Source organism: Gambusia affinis, linkage group LG24 (genome assembly GCF_019740435.1).
Source record: "Gambusia affinis linkage group LG24, SWU_Gaff_1.0, whole genome shotgun sequence".
Classification (NCBI taxonomy): Eukaryota; Metazoa; Chordata; class Actinopteri; order Cyprinodontiformes; family Poeciliidae; genus Gambusia; species Gambusia affinis.
The window spans coordinates 13,419,276-13,432,772 of NC_057891.1; the positions used below are offsets into that span (position 1 = coordinate 13,419,276).

A 13,497-nucleotide genomic window follows, 5' to 3' on the forward strand; every position below is an offset into this window, starting at 1 on the left:
TAGATGCCCTACTGGTCTCTGTTTGCCGCCATGTTTGTTGTTTCTTTGTCTTCAGATTGACCGACCCATTGAACACGGTTTGCACTAAAGAAACAACTATTCTGGAACCAGACTTGGTGCTTGGGAACCTCGTGCTTCTGGTGGAAATACTGTTTCTAGATCCCATTGGGGAACCGGAATGAGAACTGGAATGACCTCTGAACCCTGTTGGTGTAAAAGCCCTCCAAGTGAGGCAAATACAGTCAGGGACTGGAGGAAGCTGGTTCTGGCTATAGGAATATGTTTTCAACAGAGAACACGAATGCCTGAGACCTTGGGAGGCATCCCAGGAAAGCAGCTGTCCTGTTCTACTGTCAGAACCATAAATGTGGAGTTTACCAAACACCAACAGAACCATTACTGGAACAATGGGCTTTGGTCAGATGAAGCCTGGGTTTGGCTTTTGTGCAACAGAAAGTCCCGGTCAGATTGGTGTGAATCAAAAGTGGAAAAAGTTTGTTGCACTCATAGAGGATCTATGAAGTTACGGACCTAATTGCCCTGAGAAAATGATTAGAGAGACCCTGGCACTCTGGGTGATCTAGAGAGATTATGCAAGAGGGATTGTACAAAGAAGACATAATTCAGGTGGTCAGTAAGTGTGACACATTGCATGTTATCCAAACATTTCCAAATCTCTAAACACAACCATATTAAACCACTTCAGTTGTGTTATGCTATGCTCCTCTGAGGCTCCCAGACGTTAAATCTGCCATCTTAACAATCAGTGCCGAGGAGAGCTCTGCAGACAAAGGCTCCACCAGGCTACATAATTGCAGGGTTCGGGAGAGTTTAGTGACTTGTGCGGGTTTTTAGAAGTCTTGTCTCCCCGAAGCAGTGAGAGTAAAGCAAATACTTTGCATTCTTCCAACAGTTTATTGAGAACAGGTCTAAACGCACATTTACATGGGAAATCAGCAGAGTCACGTCTGTTGAAGGAATCCTGCCTCTCGGGACTATCTGAGAACACATGCGTGGCAGATTCAGTGCTACATGCAGGACTTTCTTTGGCTGCCAAGCATGTCGTGATACGGGCTCGCCTTTTACCAAACAGAGAAGGTCGGTCACAGACAAAGTGGTTACTGCTTAGAAGGCTTTTCTCTGGATTAGAGCAAAGTAATTACCCCTTTACTCCTGATGCTCAGAACAAAAGCTGTTATACATCAAGGGGTGGTAGGGGACACGGTGACGAAAGCAATGTGTGCGACCAGAGAAAACCTGAAGACAAGCATGTTCACAGAGTCTATATTATAAAATAGAAAAAGGCCAAGAAGTTAACTGAGTAGACATGGCAGCATCAGTAACATTTGTCTCATCCGTTCCCCACACTCAGTGACTTAAACCATTTTTTCTGCAAACAATGCAGCTCTAATGTTTGGTTTGAAAAGCTGGAAACTCTTTATTCTGGTAATCTTTTTAAGGTGACGGTAGGTGGATTTCTTGGTTTGGGTTATGTGTATGTTAAAATTTAGATCCTACTCTGTGAGTACACCTAGATTTGTTGTTTTGTTGCCTCAACTTCTGCCATAGGGCAAGAAAGGACGTCCCGGAGATGATGGAAGCCCCGGCGCGAAGGGACAGAAGGTACTGCCAATGCTACTACTTAAGCAAGTAGTTCAAGGGTTCCACATTAAATCAAAATCTTTCTTTAGGGTGAAAGTGGTCTCAGTGGACTTCCAGGTCGCGAAGGAGCCGAGGTGAGTCAAGAGTCTTCAGTTTGGTTCATGAAGTGATGACCAATGTCTCGTCTTCTTTGACCAAAATCCTTCTCTCTTCTGTCTTTACTTGATTTAACAAAACTCTCTTGCGCACACAGGGTAAACCAGGATACAAAGGAGAGAAGGTATTGTATGGATTTTAATCCAAACCGCTCTTATGCCTCTTTAGATTCCAAAACAAAGAGTTCCCACGCTGATTTAAAATCATTATAATTGGCAGTAGCAGGGGGATTATGAGCTTCAGACATGATGGCATGTGACAACTTTGAAAACATTGTGGGATTTTATTGCCCTTTGTTGAATCTCCAACCTGCCTGCAATCGTCTGTACATTGTTGTCATCTTCTGCGACAGCAAAGCTCTCAGATTCTGTATGTTCCCATGGCATTAATTGTTGCAAAGCAGCTCAAACCTGAACCCATAAACCTCTGAATTTTCTTTTTGTGTGTAGAAGCCCCTAAACTTTTTGTTCTCTCACAGGGAGAGAGAGGAGAGTGTGGTACACCAGGCGTTAAAGGAGACAGAGTATGTTTGTAGTTATTTGTCATTCCAACTTGATAACAAATATAAAATATAATATTTTTCAGCTTGAGATGAGTATTTGTTTCAAAAATAATCTACACTTTCCGTCTTTTTACCATGCATTACATTCATTTCTGATAAAAGCACATCCTGTTTCAGGGCCCTGAAGGTGTTATTGGTCCAAGAGGAAACCGTGGAGTCCAGGTTTAACTTTTTTATATCCTTCCATTGGAATCATTTAAACCAAGCTTCTGCTTTTACACAACCAGATAATGTATAGAATTGTCCATTTTAGACCAAGAAATCCATAATTATTCCCTGTGCAATCACTGAGTCGTTCATCGTTTCAGTTGTTGATGTTTTTGTGGATTCTCTGTCATACGTCCATGTTTATTGTCATGAAACAAATGTTAATACTAGACAAACCTGGACCTGAAAAAAGGCTGTTTAAGGTCATAAAAAAAATCTTCCCATCCGTCCCTCCTTTGGAGGGATTGCTTTTGATTCTACGGTTCTGGCTGCAATCAGGCTTGTCTGTGGCTAGTGAAAATAATCACAAGAAAATGAACAAAATGTGTTTCATTGCTGTTACCGTGGCAAGAAAACAGCTTTATGTGATTTATTGTGGTTTGTGTTTCATGTTCGTCTTTTAACATGCGAAACACCTTTATTTGTGCTCTAGGGTTTGCCAGGTCAACCAGGTGATGTGGGACCTGAAGGAATCATGGGAAAAAAAGTAAGCAGGATTTTGACCTTTTTTCTTCTGCTTTTGTTTTTTGATGCAGACTGTCGTCAGTCTTAATCTGAGACTGACGACAGAACTTGCTGTTTCTCAACATGCGCTTCTTTTCTTCGTGTTTATATGAAGAAATTACTTCATGTGTTTTTGGTTTTTTTTAAACGCACAAACATGTGACGGCATTAAAAAAAATCCAGTGACGGCCGCTCTCAATAATAGCCAACACATTTTGATGTCCGACTTCAAGTCAAGAGTCTCGTGTGTCAGCTTTTAAAACCTTGCGTAACCTTTTTCTCCTTGTGTGTCACATCTAACACACGAGGAACAGCTTCACATCTCCATCTTGCCAATCATCTTTCCCCAGCGGTAGCTAACCAGTGCACCAACTGGGCCAGTAATAGATGCCGATAGAACCCCTTATTCCACATCTCTCCCTTATCAACAAATAAGGAGGTCAATCTGGAGGAGTAAACCTGCCTTGCGATAGAGCACGACCTTCAGGACTACTCGGTTTAGTTTTCATATTTGCTACATGTTTTCACTAAAGGTTTTTTTTTTAATGAAAAACTGCTGGCTTTTTCCACGCTGCTACGCCAGCGTGTTGCTAAGGTAACACAACGAGCTTACTATCTGGATGAAAAACTAATGGTCCACATAGAGAGGAGGTTTTACAATCCGTAACGCTGGTAAGATGCAAAACATCTGATGACTGTTTGGCAGTGGCTCTAAAATGTTTCTGGCTTTGCCAGACTTCCTTTACAAGTCTGACCTTGAAAAATACAAGATGAGTTACAAGATTGGGCCCGTTTCTTGCCGAGGAACCCCGTGACTGCCTGAATGTGCTACTCTTGTAAGGACAAAACGAGAAACATCAGTAGATTCTGTTGGGATTTTTATGTTATTGAGCAACTCCAACTAGTGTGTATTTGGTAGGTAGATGGACAAACATACATGGTTTTCAACTTTTGCCAAAGAAAAAACAAAATACATTTGTATTCAGCCCACAACTTCCCATTAATACTTTGAAAAAAAGTGGGAAGGAGTCTACTAACTTTATTTACGGGTGTCAAGGTAAACGGAATACTAATTCCGAACACATTTTTATAAAATATATGGAAGTTTGTGATTGCAACTAAGAGGTATGCATACTTTTGCAAGGATCTGTTTCTTCCTGAACCTCGAAGCTTCGTCTCACTGGAGATGAATCAGAGATTTTTCATCCCGTCTTCAGCTGAGGCCTCTTTGTTGAGGTTCAGTGTCACAAACATAATTAGGGCAATTACTTCGTCATCCATTTTTTAAAATTTATCTTCCCGGTGGCAATGATTACCTCCAGTCATCAGTGCCTGTACGGCTTCAGCTAAAGATCGACAAAGTTAAACATCTCTACTGTCTAGACTTCAGATGTCGCCGTGTCCAGTTTGTCTCCAGAACGTATCCAAAATACTCGTGTATTTCTTGCCAGTCATGTAAAGCTGACATAAGAACAATATGCAATGAAAACAAAATCTGCAGAAAATGTGGCTATTTTGTTTGTTTTTGCTTGCACTTTGAAACATAAAAGAAAAAAAAACTGAATTGAAAAAAACAGCCATTTGTGCAGACAGAAAACAAGACTTGTCATTAAAGCAAATGGCTTCGGAAAAGGAAATAAGCTGCTTGCTATTCCTTGATGATTAATGTGTCCTTGAAGCCAAAAAATATTTTATAAAAAAATAGTCAAGACGTCAGCGCTAGTCGTGAGAGTGATGAGGGGAAGTTATGTGGATCACTCAGACATTAATAATACACAGGATGTGTGGTGAATCAGGCCTTTAATCAACATTCAGCTGCAGCAGCATGTAAGGGAAAACATATTGTTGTACTGGTCCAGCTATTGGAGGACTTGGTGTCTTTATCAATAATTAAGCTTGATTAAACTTTTTAGTACATTAAATCTTTTGTTAAATATACGGTATTTATCCACATATTTAACTTCACTTCTACACATCTGGAAAAAACTTTGTCTGAGTGAAGTTTGAACTTTTTTTTTCTCCGCATAATAAAATATATATCGCCAACAATGACTTAGGAAAGCAAAAATACCTTTACTGTACATTGAAAATGATTTGTTTTTTTATATAGTTGTACGTTTTAGCAGTACAACTGCCTAAACAGTGACCAGTCCCGCCATTTTGGATGTCGGGGCGTACTGTCCCAGTTCTCACAGTTTTGCGCGCTTGCGCACTCGAACCCTTATGTGTACTTCGACTGAGTCCACACTTCACAGAGGGGCGTAGGGACGAAAACCGATCTTAAACACCGAGCTGCCTCGGCCAGCTGAGCTAACAGAAGTAGGTAAATAAATGTTTAAATTGATTAATTCGTGTTTAAAAGAATTAGTTGGTGTTTAAATGAATTCGCTGTGTTTCTGAGAGTTAATGGTAAATGTTGACCTAAATAACGTTAGCATTAGCAGCGTTAAGTGAAACGGCTCTGAACTGCTTTCTATGGGTGTTGAACAGTATTTTCTCTGAATGTGCCGCGTCAAACCAGGTCAAATTAATGTAATAGTTTTTTTGTTAGTTTTTTTTTTAAAGGCCATAAATAAATATGTCGGCGTATTAGGGTTATTGTAGTTAGAAACAAAATGAGTACATTTTCGCAAATAACCCCCCAAAAACAAAGACCTCAGAAATGTTCTAGAAATTTTTTTATTTCGGACTCTGAAAAGTCGAAAATTTGCTAGTAAAAAACCAACAAATAAACCTTGATGGTATATTTTGAAAATTTAGATGTTTGAAACAAAGAACGTTTCTTGAAAAAGCATTAATCTCAAAATTTCTGAGATTTTTGGCAGAAATGTATTCTTCCTTTTTTTCTCTATCTACAATGGACCTAAAATGCCATTAACTTTACTCCAAATATGACCGATTATTATTTTTAAATGATTAGAAATTATTAGACGATTAACCCTTTTACCTTTACTCATTAATAAATATACTTAACAAAACAATCTGTCATATTGTTAGAGTTAACAAAACAGATGTTGATGACAGAAGTAGAGATGACTTGAACGTCCTCCTTCACTCTTCTCTCTAACTTTTAAATGGCTTTCATATTTATTTTTAATACATATTTGATCTTCTCCAAATTATGCCATTTCGGAAAACCAACAGTACCAATTTTTTCATCTTACAACATTGTACTGTAATGCTAAAGGTTGCGAGACAAGATATATTTAATGGTACATATAGTTCATCCTGTGAAAACAGACTGCAACTGTCAATATAAACCCCATATTTTTCATAATAAAAGTTGAATAGCTTGTCTGCATTATTAATTTGGCAACCAAAAAGGTTTTGTATCTTTAAGTTTTTTCACGAAGGACAAAAATTCATACCATATCGTCGTCTTCCACATGTTTGCTCTGTTCCCTACATGGCTTGTGTCAAATAAAATTTTGAAATGGCTCTGAATGAAAACTAAAGCCACCCTTTAATTAAGGACATTAAACATGACTATGACATCATTCATACTCCCTATTTGATCATTTTTAATAATCCCGGGCAGCACCACAATGTCTTTGTGAGGAAATTGAAGCTTTTATGGGCCGTCTCCACCTATAACTCAAACACATCAATCAAGTCAGTCGCATTTTTTTTTTTAAACCAGATTCATACGTGACAATCGGCCTGAATCCCGGCGTACAAACGCGTCACCGTTTCGACGGTCACCGTGATTAAAAAGCGTTCGATTCTGATAGTTTTTTTTTCCCCCCCTCTCGGAATAACGTACAGTAAATAACACTCGCTCTCAACGACGCTGACATTTCTAACACTTCAGATTAAAATCACCTAACGCTGGCATAAATAACATGAGAAATGTCAAGTATCTCCAAAAGCTCATAAAGCGAATGGGGGGTTTGGGGGTAGGAACTATACATTGGAGCGTTTATTGGTGAGTTACGATCCGCCGCTGCTGTGACATTTGAAACTCCTCCGAAGAAACTCATCTGTTATTAACTTGTCGGCTTATTTGTCGGTTCCTTCTGCTTTTCAGCCTCTTCTCCCATAAGCACTTACTCCGCACCAAGTGGTCGCCTCCTAATTATTTTAGAAAAATGTTCACGTTCATAGTCTGGCTGTCATCCTACATCACCAAAACAGCAATGTAATGTCTGGCGGGAAGCATTGTCCTAACTTGCTTGGAAAGGGCAATGGAAGGGAGGGGGACACAAAAAGCACCGGTATGCACCTAGAACAATCTCCACGCCTCTTTTTCCTGCCTCCCATGTGTCCTTTTTGTGAACGCCACAGCTTTGATTTACAGCCATTATGTAGAGAAGCAACAGCTTTTTTAAAAAAAGACAAAAACAATTAAGGCTTAAATCAAGTTTCGTTGAGGCAGGACAAAGCGGGTTGTGTCGGTGGGTTTCCTTTGATTTTCCTCGCTCGTACACAAGGATGAGTGACATGTGGACAAAATGTACCCATGTTTATCTTTTTAATAGGGGGAGCGGGGGCTTCCTGGACCACCTGGAATCCAAGGTGAGACTGGGATCGGCCTTCCGGGACCAAAGGTAAAAATCCGTCGCCGTAATATTACGGAAAAATCATTTCGCGAGAACATAACCACTAGCCTTTTGTGTCTCACCCTGTCTGAGCACTCCCCTCGCTATCTCGCACTCTGCAGGGGGATGTCGGTTTCCAGGGGCAACCGGGGCCTCCCGGCCCTACGGGGATCGGCGAGCCCGGACCACCGGTGAGTTAGAAACGAGGACAAAACGTGTCACTTGTGTATTACAGGCAAACAACGTAGACGGATCTGTTGTGCTGCTTCTTGCTGTTCCAACCTGCTTCTGTCTGGCTTGTCACTACATGAAATGTGCCTTTTGTTGCACTGAAAAAAGAATAACCTTTTAACCTCTCTGTAGTAACAATTATTAACACCCTGAAATGGCTGTAAAACCCTGTAACCACACACATATTTAAATAATTTTTATGTTTTCTTGCCTTCCTACATTATTAACTGTAATTATCAGGAGCAGAGATGACGTCAGGCAAAAAGGAATGGCTTAGGCATTTTGTATTAGCACAGTTAGCATTACTAATGATAAACAATCCAATCAGACCTAGTTATCTAGCATTACTTTGTGTTCAATTAGCTATTCAAAGGAAGTTTCTATCTAAAAGCTCGCATTTAACAGGAAGAAACGTCCAGCTGAACCAGAACTTGTCTTGGTACAATTGGCCGTCTGCCACTACTGACACAAAGAGAAACACATGATCTGATTTACTGCTGGTTTTGATGTTCAAGAAAGTAAAACGTTAACAGCAGGAGACGGAGAACGATTAGTTGACGTCAGCGTTATCTCAGCTTCCTCCAGGAAGGAATGAATCGCAGCCAAACGAAGCGCCAGACCAGGTTAGCGTCGTTTCTGTGGAGAGAAAAATAACGTGAGAAGAAACAAAAAAGTTAACAACATAATTGGAGAGTAGTAGAAGACGAAAGTGAGTGAAAGTGGTCAGTTTGTGCTCCAGCAGTTTAGGCCTACGGCAGCAGAAATATCCCGAGTCATTCTAGCAATGAACTATCAGAAACTGAATTCAAATAAAACAGACGAGAACAATTTGATGAATTTGAAACAGAACATCAGGAGCCTTTTCATCTTTTTTATATGTGAAAATCAACTCAAAACAAGGAATGTTATGTTGGGCCACACACTACACTTTAAAAAAGAAAAGATTTCAAAAGTGCTCTTTTTTTTTCCCTATGGAGAGAATAAGTCATGTTCTCTAGCACCATCTAGTGTCTCTCTGTGCGCTTTGACTTATAGCAAGCGTCTGTATCTTGTTGGAAGGTCAGTTCTAAGTTAGTTTTGTGTCATTTCAAGTGTGTGAAGATATTTGCCCTCAAATCTAGATTTTTGGTCTAGTTTTTTGCTTTGCAGTGAATATGTTCAGTCTTCCTGTTATCTACTGATTGTGAGTCAGAATTGGTTTCCTCCTCTCCCAAATAGATAAAAAAAAAAAAAAAAAACATCATTTACATGTTTATGTAATTTTTTTTCAGGGTCCTCAGGGGCCACAGGGAGTCCAAGGAGAGAGAGGACCGACAGGAGAAGGTATCCCTGGCCCTAAGGTGAGTGGGTGTTCATATTTTTCTTTTTCAAGCCTAAAGCTCCTGGGAGAGTCTCATGCACTCAACCCAGCTAAAAGCTTCAGCCTTTCGACCCGTTTTCATGCATCCATGTTCGCTTCACCCATCTGCCATCGCCCTCTGACCTTCGCGGGGGGAAAAAAAACAAAAAAACAAGTCGCCTGTCTGGGCTCCAGAATCCGACAGGAAATTGACAGCGTGTATGGATAAGAGACATGACAACACATGACAGTGAATTCCCCCTACAGCGCAGCGGCGCGGCTTCCATTACCTCACGCCGCGGCGCGGCCTGTCAATCGACCCCAGCAGGAGGAGATGAGAACGTCTCGGCGCGGAGAGGAGAGGATTCAGAAACGGGACGGAGAATGAAAAGGCCAGAACGCCCCCACGGTTCAGCCAGTGATTCAGTCAGAGGGAACTTATAGTCGGATATAGTGTCTGTGTTTCCTCAGTGAACACAAGCAGAACTTCTCCCACATGTGGAAACACATCTTCCTTCATGAGGTTTCTGTTTTCTTAAAGATCAGGGGGGATGATGGTATTTTGTGTTTCCACTGCACACACACACACAAAAACAAAAAAAAACACTGCTGCTTTTGATCAATCTGAGTAAAACTCTTTGAAGTTTTGAAAAATATTCACTTTTTCCAAATTTTTGATAACATGTGCTATACAGGTAAACTTGACTTAAGTTTCATATTTTCAACTCATCTTTTTAACAATTTACTTCCATCCCCAAAGTATCTCACAGCACATGGATCACTAATAATTTAGCAGAAAATGACTCATGTAAAACAATATTAAGTCACATCGAGGCTCTTCGTTGTGACAGAAGCGGACATCAAACGCAGCGCCAGTAATCTGCCGTAACGTCTTCTAGACACGACACGCGTAATTGCTTTTTATCCTTTCTTTTTTTTTTTTTTTTGGTTTTGTTTTGTTCTCCTGCAGTATTTACCAAGCAACTCTGAAAAACGAGGTAGGCTTCAGGTGAAATTCTTCCTTTACCCTCACACCGAACTGCCATCTAATTCATCATCTGGCGCCGTTGCTCTGAAAAGTAACAGTTTCCACCATAAAACCTAGAGAAGGTGTTTCTCCCCACCACTAGATCACCCTTAAGGGTACTCTTTTCTTTTCTGTCTTTCTTTGCTCTTTTTTTTTTTTTTTTTGCAACAGCACTTTGGTTGTATTCTCACAGACGGCGTTCCCTCTACAGCAGCATTCCTCACATGACTTGCCCCGACAAGCTCCAGTTTCGCAGCAGTATAACCCTTTTTTTTTTCTTTTTAACACATCATTAGCGCTTCTGCTTTGAGATCCGATCGCGGATTTATGACAATCAATTAAAACTTCTGGAAGCCTACATGCAAATGCGGCATTGCCACGCTAATTAATGTACATCTTGTCGTGGCTTCGTTTTGTTGTTCCCTGACTTTGGAAAAACCTTGGAAGACTTGGTAAAAAATTTCCTCCAGGTAGAAAATGCGGCAGAGGCTCCTTTTTTAAAAGTAAATTCAGTTCTCTCTTTCAGATGGATAGCGCTGTTTGATGGAAACCATTAGTTTCCTGTAATTTGTGTGTGAATCGTTCACAAACTCTTCTTCGTTGAAGGAACCTTGTGTCCAAGTTGGTTTAGTTCTTTTATATCAAATAGAAAAGTTTTTGGTAACTCCAGGGGAATACTTTGGTATGCACCCTGGGGGAAGCTGGGAATTGCACTACCAGCCTGTGATTTATGGAAAGCCTCCTGAACTTGACCTTTTTGTTCTCAGTTTACCTCAATAACTGTGCAGTAAATCTGCTTCAACGACGGGGATCTACTTCTGTTTCTGCTGATCAGTTTAAAGGGACAGTATTATGTATTTACCAGGCACAAAGCAGCATTTTATAGCACAGTCATGTATTTATGTTACATTCAGTTGTTATGAAAATGCTATTTATATATATATATCAAATAAGACTTAAAAGAAAGCTTAAGCCTTGAAATTTTGGCTCTGTCTCTTTAAAAACTCCTTCTTTTTCTGAAACGCTGCTGTCATGAAGTCATCACAACATCGCTCCTGTCTTTACGTTTTTACCAGCGTTGCACTGAGAAGTGGCTCGTATAATAAGCTCAGCAGATGCGCTGTTCCACCGTTGTTTGCTAATTGCTGCTGGCTAGTCTGAAGGATTTGAGAAGGGGAGTCATGAGGGAGTCCTGCTCTGTGAGGCGAAGGCAGAGCTAGGTCCAACCAGCCTGCGCTCTGAACATCTAGTTGCCAAGGGAGATTAAGGATTTCTCAAACATGTATTAAAGAATGAAGGCAACACTCTCACTCTGGATATGTTTCTGATGAGGGAATAACATAACATGATGTACAGCAAAAAAAAAAAAAAATCTATTTTACATCATTTGGTACTTTAAGGACACTTTAAGATAATGTGCTTCTGAATTGCAAAATCAAAACAACATTAATGTTCACCTCTAAAAATCTTACTGCTCTTTGTAAATTGAGAAGAATTGCCTTTTTTGTTTTCTACTTTAAAATCAATAATACACAGAACCTTCATCTGTATTACGTCTCGATTGAACTGGACTCCTACGGTATTGACCGGAAGTCCTGTGGGTTTGAACTGGACCTGTTCAGCTATGTTGCGTGGTGCTTTGGGGTGACTGATAATTGAAATTGTGAATATCTATGTTTCCTTTTGTTGTATTTATGGTCTATTTTGGTTCAGGAATCAGAAACCTTAATCAAAAGCTTTTAACCAGAAATGTATCATAAATCCTTTACTTGCCCTCCGTACACGTACAAAACGTAGTTCTATTCGCTCTATGTGAATATTACATTACAGAGGTTGCTGAAGGTAAGCTTTTATGTGTCTGAGTGTAGCTTTTATGAAAGCAACTATCAAAGACTCTTTATTTTTTTTTCTTCCCCCTTTTGCTGATATGTGTGGCATATGGTCTTGCTTTGCCATTCCTGTGAGCACATCTAATATCTCAAAAAGTCAAAACGCAATAACTTCTCTGTCCGCCTTCGCAGGGCGAGCGAGGCATAGAGGGGCCACGGGGGCCCAGAGGACAGCCGGGCCTAGGAATCAAAGGAGACAAGGTAGAGTACAGAGAGGCCATAAATGAGGCGCCGTGCTGAAAAGACTTCACAAAAGCCGAGAACGCGAGAAAGCTAAAGCCTTGTTGTGAAGGAGGCCAAAAGTTGTCAGAGCCGCCGATAAATGCACTGAGCACGGCGTTATATAGGAGGTCACAGTCTACAGGCTGTGAATTGAGGTTACAGCTTGAATGGTGTAGGAGGACTGCAGTTTTATGGTTTGGGCTGTTGAATGTGGGAACATTAACGCTCCACTGGCGCATTCAGACACCAGTGTAAAGGTAAGGTTTCTATTTGTCGCAATGTGTTGCAGATACTCATATGTATCAGAGTAGCTTACGATTCACAGATGTGGACATGGGTTGGACGTACTGAACTGATTTGCAAACAGGGTTCTAAAGTCACAAGAAATATTTTTTAGCATTTATATGGCATGAAGATGTTAGGGGGTGGAGGGTTAAGCTGGGTGCTTTCTGAAAGTTATACGTAATGAAAGGTTGTAGCTGAAACTGAAGGGTGATTCACTGACCAACTATGAGCATGTATGTGGTCTAATTTGTTTTAAACTTCATTTTTATAGGGGGATTTTGGCCCTCCAGGGTTTCCAGGGCCCCTGGGCCTTCCAGGTCTAGGCATCCAAGGAGAAAAGGTATTGTAGCTAACTCAGTGGTTAGTTATAGAACAGCTAGAATTTAGCTGTTAATCAAAATCCAAGATTTGATTTGATTGTGAAGCCTGGATGTTTTTGCAGGTGTACTTGATAAATAAAATGTTAGAATTTAAAATAAAATTTTACATTTATAATACATTCAAATTTATTTGAATGTATTAAATAACTTGCCTAAATTTAAATAAATTCATATCGCCTTCGTCTTCAATTTCTTTATATCTTCCTTTCAGGGAACAGAGGGCCCCCGGGGGCCACCTGGAATAAGAGGCCCACCGGGAGAGGGCTTTTCTGGACCTAAGGTTTGTCCTGACTCTAATCTTACACAATATGAATTTACTTGTCACATCACAGAATATGTGTTAATCCAGCAAAGCTTGTAAAAGAGATAAAGAAGCTGTGGACTTTTCAGTTTTTCTTTACTGCATTAGTTGATTTAAAATAAGGAGAAGATTAAAATCAATTTTCAGGAACAGCTTATTAAAATCTAAGTTAATTGAGTACATTTTAGTAAATAATGCAGAGGACGACTGTACCAGTTTTCAGCACTAAGCGGTAGCGTTCTGGGAATGCAAAC

The 13,497-nt window shown here is 40.2% G+C and overlaps 1 protein-coding gene across 3 annotated transcripts in view; it reads left to right on the top strand.

Moving 5' to 3' along the window:
- LOC122827416 (collagen alpha-1(XXVIII) chain-like) overlaps positions 1-13,497 on the top strand; it is a 39,540-nt gene that overhangs the window by 12,292 nt on the left and 13,751 nt on the right. For all 3 annotated transcript variants that reach the window (XM_044110341.1, XM_044110340.1, XM_044110342.1), the window contains 12 exons: positions 1,570-1,623; positions 1,692-1,736; positions 1,856-1,882; positions 2,237-2,281; positions 2,438-2,482; positions 2,961-3,014; positions 7,510-7,578; positions 7,692-7,760; positions 9,072-9,140; positions 12,188-12,256; positions 12,834-12,902; positions 13,154-13,222. In XM_044110341.1, the coding sequence (XP_043966276.1) occupies positions 1,570-1,623; positions 1,692-1,736; positions 1,856-1,882; positions 2,237-2,281; positions 2,438-2,482; positions 2,961-3,014; positions 7,510-7,578; positions 7,692-7,760; positions 9,072-9,140; positions 12,188-12,256; positions 12,834-12,902; positions 13,154-13,222 (684 nt within the window). The remainder of the gene's footprint in view (positions 1-1,569; positions 1,624-1,691; positions 1,737-1,855; positions 1,883-2,236; positions 2,282-2,437; positions 2,483-2,960; positions 3,015-7,509; positions 7,579-7,691; positions 7,761-9,071; positions 9,141-12,187; positions 12,257-12,833; positions 12,903-13,153; positions 13,223-13,497) is intronic.